General features: G+C 57.5%; 1 protein-coding gene across 1 annotated transcript; it reads right to left on the bottom strand.

Moving 5' to 3' along the window:
• Positions 1-572: 572 nt before the first annotated feature.
• Nxph4 (neurexophilin 4) lies at positions 573-9,192 on the bottom strand. Its single transcript, XM_013020684.1, has 2 exons — positions 9,136-9,192; positions 573-1,499 (listed from the first exon to the last, which is right to left on the bottom strand). The coding sequence occupies exons 1-2, from the start codon at positions 9,190-9,192 to the stop codon at positions 636-638; spliced, it is 921 nt and encodes a 306-aa protein (XP_012876138.1). The 3' UTR covers positions 573-635.
• Between the last annotated feature and the right edge of the window lie 47 nt (positions 9,193-9,239).

Raw genomic sequence — 9,239 nt, 5'->3', positions numbered from 1 at the left:
CCCTTTCCTGTCTGTTTTGGCATTAAAAAAAAATCACCAAGAGGAAGCAGCGGGAGAGAGCAGGTGGAACTGGACTGCAGGGACTGCAGGGAGGTGGGCAGACTGGCGGGGCTGGGCTGAGGCCCCTGAGCAGGTGCTTTGCTTCAGCCAGGTTGGGCAGAACAGCGGGCTGATGACAGGCAGCAAGGGACAGAGGAGGGGGTGGGGGCTTTTAGGCCTCTGCAGTCTTTACTCAGGTAGGAGGAGCAGGATAAGTGCTTGGGGAGGGGAGAGAGACAGAGCAGGATAAGGGTGCCAGGCCAAGCATCATTAAAGCTCAGGGCAAAGGGAATGCCCAGCCCAGCATTGGGCATAGAAAGGGGATCCAGTGTGGACATAGATTACCTTGGGACAGCCTCTGAGCCCCATCTATTCGGGGGCTGTGCTGTTTTCTGGGAGGACTGCCGCAGCTTCTTGGGCACTCCATAAGGAAAAGGGGAACCACCTGGGCTGGGAATGCCCAGGAGAGCTGTGCCCCTCGGCCAAACAGTAGGAGTGGACACAAGCCACAGGGACACGATGGGGTGACTGGGAGGGGGTCCCACCTAGCAAGGTTGGGATGTGGTAGGGAAAGCTCAGGGCCTGGGCAAGGAGTGCTATCCAAAATAGGGGTGCTCACTCTGGAAGTTATAGTCTGGGCACACCTTCTGCACCAGTTTGTAGTCAAAGCTGAGGAAGGAGACGAAGATACAGATGACTTTGAAGGGTTTGGCGCAGAGCCAGGCGGCCTGGCTCTGCGTGTGCTCCGTGAAGCACACCTGAGACGGGTCGTACAGGCACGGACGGTGCTTGCGGGCTCGGTTTGTCTTCTCATACTCCACGTGGCAATTGAAAGCGCGGGATTCTTTGGCCCCGGGTACCCCCAGTGCGCCCCCAAGTGAACCAGCCAGTGCGCCCCCAAGAGTACCCCCAAGCCCCGGCCCCGCTGCCGCCATCCCCAAAGGGGGTCCCAACCCAGGGAGAACTCCCTCCAGGGCCAGCGTAGACTGCAGAGGGTGGGGGGCCGGCCCAGGCAGCCACACGCCCCCGAACTCCACCCGCTTGGAAGGCGGCACGATACTGACACTGAGGTTGCCCAGGCTGGACGAATTGTGACGGAAATACACACTGAAGGTACCGTTCACGTGATCCACGATCTTGCCGGTCACCAGCAGCGAGAACTTGAGGGTATGCACCCGAAAGTAAAAGTCCCCCCAGCCGAAGATCTTTTTGGCGCGGGCCGCTTTGATGGACGGCTTTCTCTTGGTGCGCTGCGCCGGCAGCTCCCCAGCCTTCCCGGCCTTGGCCAGCGCCCCCGTGTGGTTAGCGGGCCAGGCCCAGCTCCAGGCTCGGGCCGTGCCCAGGCCCTCGGGAGAGCGGGGCGCTGGGAGCTGTTGGCCCGGGGTGCCCCCTCCGGACGTGGCGGAGCGCAGCTCCAGGTACTGTGATCTTCCAGACTCCGCTATTTGGCCACCAACAGCCTATGTGGAAAGAGAGAGGGAGGAAAGAGAGACCGCTGGAGTGCGTAGCCTGGACACCCCCCTCCCCAAGCCCCAGCCAGTAACCCGCCCTCCAGACGGCTGCTGGGAAACCCACGCGGGTCTGCAGCCGGCACTGGAGTAGACCTGCAACTCTGCAACCCGTGCAAGCTCTGATCGATCCATCTTGGCCAAGTCACTCCATCTGTCTGGACCTCAGGGGCTACGTCTGCGAAATGGCCCGATAAGCCTTGCATTTTCCTAGAGCTCCCTTGCGGGCCCCAAAGCCAAAGCCAGTGTGGGTGTGGCCGAGGGGAGGAGGCGGATCCCAGCTTCCTCTTCCCTAGTCTGGGCCCGGGGATAGTTCCCAGGAATGGCGCGGGAAGGCTCGCTGTGTTGGACAAGCGAGGTCCTGGCCCTCTCAGCATCCAGCCACGTGAAAGCCACGAGAAAGCCACGGCTTCCCGGCTCTGCCAAAACTCGAACCCCCACCTCAGCCAGGGGAAGCGCCGCTGAGACCCAGCTGAGCTGGGGAGCAGAGTTCAGGCCGTGGGTTGAGACCTGGGGGAGGTAGGGGCACCCCTTCCTGGACCCCAACATCCCTTCTGTAGTGCGGCCCTTTCCTGAGCTCCGAGGGGCCCAGAGGAGCCGCCCCGCCCGCCCCACCGTCTCCTCGTGTCTCAGGTGGCGGCGGATCGGGGAGACAGCGCGGACGCAAGTACAAGATGGATCGAGAGGCGGGAGCAGCCGGGCCAGGCCCGGGCCATCAATTATCTGGGGGACAGAAGAGGGGGGTGGCCGGGAGTGAAGGAGACTGGGAGAGCGCGCGCGAAAGGAAGAAATATGGAGATGCCGCGGGAGCGGGGAGCGGGAGGGAGTGGAGCGGAGCGTGTCACAGTGTGTCAGTCAGCTTGTGCTAGCCTCTGCGTGCTGTGGCTGTTCCGTGTGGCCCTGGCTGCACGCAGGTCTTGTGGGAGAGGCAGTTCTGTGCATGTCAGTCTGGGATGCTTGTGTTTCTGTTAGCCTGGAATGATGTGTGTCTGTCTGCACAGAGTCACGCTACATCTTCTGCCTGGTGTAGCTAATACACAGATGTCCGCCTGTGATGATTGTGTGTGGGGCTAGTGATTTTGTGTTGCTGTATATCTATGCATAGCACTGTGAGGAGGCCAGGCATGTGTGTGCATGCATTTGTGTGTGCTTGCTTGTGGTGGTTGCATATCGGTGTGTGTGTGTGTGTGTGTGTGTGTGTACACGTGTGTGGTGGCTATGTGTCTGTGTCTGGATTGGCTGCATGTGAGCATGTCCTGTGTCTGTGTTCATCTGAGTGAGGCTGGGGGTCATTTGTGGTTGCTGTGTCTTCGTGACTAGGTCGTTGCGTGCCTCTGTAGAGCAGTAGGAATGTGGCTGTGTGCTAGTGTCTAGAGGTGTCACTTTTCCTTTGTGAGTCCCCATCATCCACTGTTCATATATCAGGCTTTTTCTAAAGTGGGTGTATCCACAGTAACAGAACAAGTGTGCTCTGTTCTCACAGGAGTATGTGTGTGTGTGTGTGTGTGTGCGCGCGCGCACGCGCACACACACACACACGCACACATGTGAATGGTCTCTGGGGAGACCATTCTGCCCTGTAGATTGAGCTTTGGATAGCTGAGAGGCCTGGCAGCATGGGTGCCCCCTCTGTTTGCACATTACCTACACTGTGTGTGCATCCTCTGTGTTCACAGGAGATGGGACTCAACTGCAGAGCCAAGCTACTGGGCTAGAATCTCTACCCGCCTGGGCCGGGTCCCTGCAGCGCTGCGATCCTGGGTTATTAATGCTGCCACCACCCGCTCATCATACATATTTATCGCCCCCCTCTTTCCTCCTCCCATCCAGTCCTCCTCCCAGCCCAGGTGAGGGAGGTGGGGATGGCAAGAGTGATTGAGTCTGACAGACAAGCCTTAGCTGGCATCTAACACTGGGGAGGGTGGGCCTGAATAGGTCTGGAGGAAGAGGTAGCAGAGAACAGGCGGTGGGAGAAAGGGTCCCCAGCAGGTGGATGAGCCCAGGAAGGGCACTGGAAAAGGAAGGGGGCAAGGGTTTAAAAACTGAAAGGTCTGGCTGTTAAACTCCAGCCTCTAACCTCACTACTCTGGACCTAACCCTTCTCTTTCCAGGAAAGTACTAGAACCTGGCCTCTCCCTAAGCCACCTCTCACCTAGACCTCAAGTGCCTTCAAGCCACTACTTCCCAGCCCATCCTCACAATCCCTAAGTTTTGCACCCAGCCTAGCACCTGGCCAGGGCTGATCAGCTCATGGACTCCTCAGAGGTAGGGACTGTGGAGGAAATGAGGTTTGGCAGGACAGGAAGAGGTGCCAGGATATCCCCCACCCCACCCCTGATCCCAGATAAATTGCTGTCTCTGCCTCTGTGATCCTGGCAAATCCCTAGGCTTTGGGCACTTGCACCCCTACCCGCTACTGGAGACAAGGAAGATAAAAGAGAAGAGTTGGGGGAGGCGACCTTGGGGGGAGCGCTCAGAGAGGGAGGGGTGAGACTCTGAGAGGAAACGAGCCGAGAAATGGGAACATGGAATAAAATAAAATAAAATCCTCCCTCTGGCTTCCTTGATCGCTCCAGCTCTCTCTCTCCCTCTCCCTCTCTTGCTCTACCTCTTTTGCTGTTTTTCCACCCCTCTCTCTCTCTGTGTTTCTTTCATTCCCCCCTACTTTTCTTTCCATCTTGTTCTGTCTTTTAGTCTCTGCCTCTAATTTCCAGCCTCCAGGATTCTGGTCCCCCCCCCCCTCTCCTTTTATGTCTGTCTCTCTAAGGTGGCTCTCTCTCCCACTGTCCTTCAGGTAGTCTGTCTCCAGCGGTGTGGGTGGGGGAGAAGGTGGTAAGGGAGCTCCTCTTTGCAGAAGCCAATCCTCCCTCCTCCCCACATTGCTAAGGGCTGGAGCAGGGTGTTGTCCGAGGAGGGGTCCGTCCCCCTTGCCTCAGAGCTGGTTTAATTAAGCTAATTGGGTGCGGTGACATTTGCGAAGGGGAGAGGCTAGCTCGGCTGGCTGTCAGAGGAGGGCGGAGGTGTGTGGTGGCTGGGTGGGGGGGGGGTGGTTGCTTAGGCAGGCTCCTCCAGGCCCATGCAGGCAGGGAGCTCAGCCAGGAGTGATTTGCCCCCGAGGCAGCAGGCCCACGCACCTGAGGGGAGTTGAGGCCATCTCTTGCTGCCAAACAAACTCCATTGAGGAGGGGAGGCAAAGGCTCTTTGGGAATGGGACTGCTAGGAATGGGGCGGGGGTGTGTGTGTGGAGGATCCAGCTGTCTGGCCCCCCCAGCCGCATTGCAGGGTGCACATTCCCAGGGCCTCCAGACTCGTTGATTGTTTCTCTCCTGCTGTAGGTCAGGTAGAGTGCTCAGGTTGGCTAGGGGAGGGGACCGTTTAGGTCTGGGCTGGGGAAGGGAGAAAAGAGCATACTGAATCCCTGCACTTAGAAAGAAGTGAGGAGGACACCGCAGTCAGGGTGAGGTGAAGTCTGGCTGGGAACCAGGGATAGAGATGGGGTGAGGACAGAGGTGGGTGGACAGGATGCACTGAGGTGAGGATTGGGACAAAAATGGAGGGGACTGCGATTGGGAACTGGGGGGTACGGGGCTAAGAGATAATGAAGCCAGGGTAGACGTAGGGACATGGAGGAGGAGATCAAAAATGGTGGACAGACAGTGGACACTGAGACATGGATGCTGATGAAGAAGGGACTAGAAGGATGAAGATGGGGGCTAGAAAGATGGGAGCTAAAAAGGGGATGGGAATTGTGGGTGAGGGATGGGCAGGAATGAAGATGAACAGGGACTAGGAGATGGTGATGGGCACTGGATGGAGCAGAACAGAAATGGAGGAAGAAGAATGGTTATTAGGCAGAGACAGGATGATGATGGAAACAGAGAAGCAGAAGATGGGGATGGAGGAAGCCAGTGAGGACTGGGATAGGAGATGGGGGACAAGGAAGGTGATGGAGACTTGGGCAGAGATAGGAGCTGAGAGTAAGTATGAGAGACAGGCCAGAGGAAAAGGCCGCACATCAGACAGGTCAAGCTTTGGGAGGGGGCCATGCATGTGTAGGTGAAGGTACCTTGGTGGAGACCCTACTACAGGCAAGCAGAGATGGGGGCCTCGCGAGAGGGTGGGCTGTGCCCTTGGGCCTGGGGCCCCCTCCTCCTCAGCCCCGCCTGCCCGCCTGCTGGCGGCCTGCCGTGCAAGGCTCACCGTTATCTGAATTTTGATTTTATTTTATTTTATTTTATTTCCCTGCTTCCTAGAGCCGGCGCAGTCCCCCCGGGAACGGCTGCCCCCCGCCCCCCGCCCCGCGCCTCACTTTATTATTGCAATAAATGTGCCTATAAAGGCGCCAGCTCCAGGGCGCGGTGGTGGGGGGGGGACCGTGAAGCGGAGATGTAATTTCCCGAAGCTGGAGCCGGAGGGGGAGTGGGCGGGGTAGAGGTGGAGGAGGGGTAAGCGGGGGAGGAGGGGGGGAGACTCTCCAATTTCCAGCGCTCAAGGCCACACTCCCTGCTCTCCACCCCCCCCCCATTCCTCTCTCTCTACCACAAAATCTGCAACTGCCTCTTGCCCCCCAGTCCTAAGACCACTCTTCAATACCTGGCTACCTCGCTTACCCAGTGCCTCACAGTTACACCCACCTTTAGTTACTGGGGCTGGGCCCAAAGTTCCCATCTCCCTGCCAATTACTCCATTGCTGACCCTGAGGCTTACCTGCTGGTTTTCAAGGATTGTCATTCCTCTTCCCAATAACAGGGTCCCTGATCCCTATAACCCTTCTTGCCCCTGTCCCAGACTTCTAGTGCTTCACCCACCCCAACGCATACCCTCTAAACTCTTTCCAAAAATGCCTTCCTCCATTCAAAATGAGGGGCTTCAGCTGCAGGCTCAGCCCCAAGGGAACCATCACAGTAACCCACCCCTTCCCTGGCCCAGCTGCAGCCCCTGATTACCCCCAAATCCTCACCAGCATCTCTGGGTCCTAGCCCAGGTTGTGCGTGCCTAAGTGACCCAGCCAGAGATTAGCTAGGGGGCTTGAAAAGGGTAAGGAGGTGGAAGGCACTGGCTGGTTGTAGTTAGCTACATGGAGACTGGCTTGCACCTAATTCTTCCCTGAGGCAGGATAGAGATGAAAGGTCCCACGAGGCTTTGTCCCTGCCCTCCCTCAGCTAATTAGTAATTAGTGATTAGTGATTAGTGACTATTGATCGCCTGCTGCTTCTCCCAATAGGCAGCTGCTTTGGCAAAGGGTGAGGGAGACAGAAAGGGAAAGGCAGAGGCCACAGTATTAGAAAGATCCTGAAGCAGCTTGGCTGGCCCAGAGGCCAGAACCCCAAGGGCAGGCAAAGCCAAGAGTTCTGCCTCTGAGAGGAGACCAGGAACCTAGAGCAAGGAGAAAGAGGCTGTAGAAGAAGGCTGGTCTGGTAGCATTGATGATTAAGGCTTTCCAAATTGCTGCCCTGTAAACTGTTGCCACAAGCCTCTCACCTAGAGTCAGCCTTGCCTTTCGCCCACTCTCATGCTGGCACAGAGGTATCCTTGAATCCTCACACCCAGACACACACACACACTTGCCATATTCAGATATATAAACACATTTGGAGACTCACAACCCCCTGCCCACACTCAAAACCACAAGCACATAGATCATAAACCCCAGACTCATATGTAAATAACATCTGTGCCCCTCCGGGTAAGTACACCAAAGACCCTGAGCTCTACTCATGAACACACACCCTACTCATAAGTGTACATATGCATGCACAGATAGATATTTGGATACACAAATATGTCTCTTTCACATACTTCTCCATGCACAGTTTTATGTATTCACACACTCCACAGTGTGTGTGCACACATCACACATAAACACAGATTCTCACATGCACACAAGCTGGACTAAATGGCAGATAAGCCCCCCCCCCCCCCCCGCCACGCCACCCCGCTGACTCCAACTCGGAGGCCCCACAGCTGCAGCTCAAACACTCGGATAGATCCCATCGCTCATATCCTCATGCTCACTCTCCCTCAAGTCTCTGCCAGATGTTTCATTCCCCTTCAGGGGGCAAAGGAAATTAAACCAGATCTGTCCACGGGGGAGTTTATTTGGTGTGTGTGTAAGAATGGAGAGGAAAGCGGGGCGAGCAGGAAGGAGGACTAGGGAAGTGCCATTCCTCCCTCTTCTTGACCTCAGGCCTTCACATATGCTGGTGGTGGGCCTGACCCCCTTTCACAGTCCTCTCAGGGTAGAGCTGCAAGTCCCAAAGAAGCTTCTGCCAATGGAAGCAGCTTTCCTGGGAGGGTCTCTTCTGCCCATCTCCCAGCCCCTCAAGGTCACTAGATGGTCTGGGAGAGTCAGGAGCTCTATCTTACAGCTAGCTTGCTTGGGCAGCCGCCGCCCTACGCCCTATGGAGTTGTAGAGGACACCTGGGCTGGGCAGGGAGAGATCCAAGGTTGGGGCAGGGGCTAAACCTCTTCCAGGCTCTTAGGTGCTGGACATTGAGGTTGAAAGAAGTGAAGGCTTCAAGAGCCACCTCCTTGCCTCCAAATTAGATAGGTCACCATTGAGGTACAGAGAACAGGGAAGCCATGGGCAAAGGAGGCTGATAGGTGAAGATCAGGGCCAGAGCCTAGACCCCCCCCATTTCAGGGCACATACCAGGGCACCTGCAGATGATTACACTGTGAAGCAGGCACTAGCACCCACGCAAAGGCGGCAACATCTCCATGGCACATAAGCACACGTATGCACCCTAGGCCCCAGTGCTAAACTCCCAAGCTTGGCCTCCCTGGACACGTGTGTGGGCACAAGGGTGCTCCTATTGACCCACACACGCTCCCCACGAGCACATAGGAGCACATCGTGTACATGGGGCTGAAGCTTCCGGATCCAGAAGCACAGGATCAAGTCTGGGCCCCTTAGCCTCTGAGTCCTCACCCAGGAACCTCAGGGAAAGAGGCCGAAAGAGGGGGGAGGCAAGGAGGAGAGACTCTCCTTCCAGACTACACCTTCCATCAGCGGGGCACCAGAGGGGGTGTGTCTGTGAGGTTGTGCAGGGGAGACGGTGTCTCCGCGGGAAAAGCGATGGGAGATTGTAGCCAAGTTCAGCCGTGTCTGTGTGGGTCCGTGTGTGTGCGCGTGAGTGTACCCCGGCCGTGTATACTCCGAACACAGCCTACCTGGCATTGTGACAAGTGCAGAGAAGAGAAATGGCAAGGCGGAGGTGAGGGGTAGAAGGACAGACAGCGAGGAAGGCGAGCGGGGTTGGCGCGGAAAGGCAAGGCTGACACCCTGCTGGCTTGTCTGTCTGTCTCGCACTCCCGCTCTGTCTGGCGCACTCGCGGGTCGCGCTTCCTCTCCTCCCCCGCCGCTCCTGAAGCCGGATCCGAGCTGGGGCTCCACCCGGCACCCCCTTCTTCAACCCTTAGCCAACTTGTATTGGGAGAGTGCCCGTCCTGAAGCGGGCAGTCTGTCTGTCCTCGTCCCCCACGCCGCGTAAAGTTGGGACGCTTGGAGCCGGGGGCGGGGCGGGCGCGCCGAGCCCCTCGCACTCTGGGCCCCCCGCGCTCGTGCCTCCACCCTGCCACCCTTACCTTCCTAAGGAGCCACGGGCCAAAGAGCAAGAAGAACCATTCCGGGAGCAGCCGCATCTTCCCGGGCGGCCGAGAGGATCGGGCAGGGCGGATCCTGGAGCGGG

The sequence above is a fragment of the Dipodomys ordii genome, unplaced genomic scaffold, assembly GCF_000151885.1.
Source record: "Dipodomys ordii isolate 6190 unplaced genomic scaffold, Dord_2.0 Scaffold3, whole genome shotgun sequence".
NCBI lineage: Eukaryota > Metazoa > Chordata > Mammalia > Rodentia > Heteromyidae > Dipodomys > Dipodomys ordii.
Note: the sequence above shows the minus strand (reverse complement) of the source record. Positions and strands in the feature narration are given on the sequence as shown.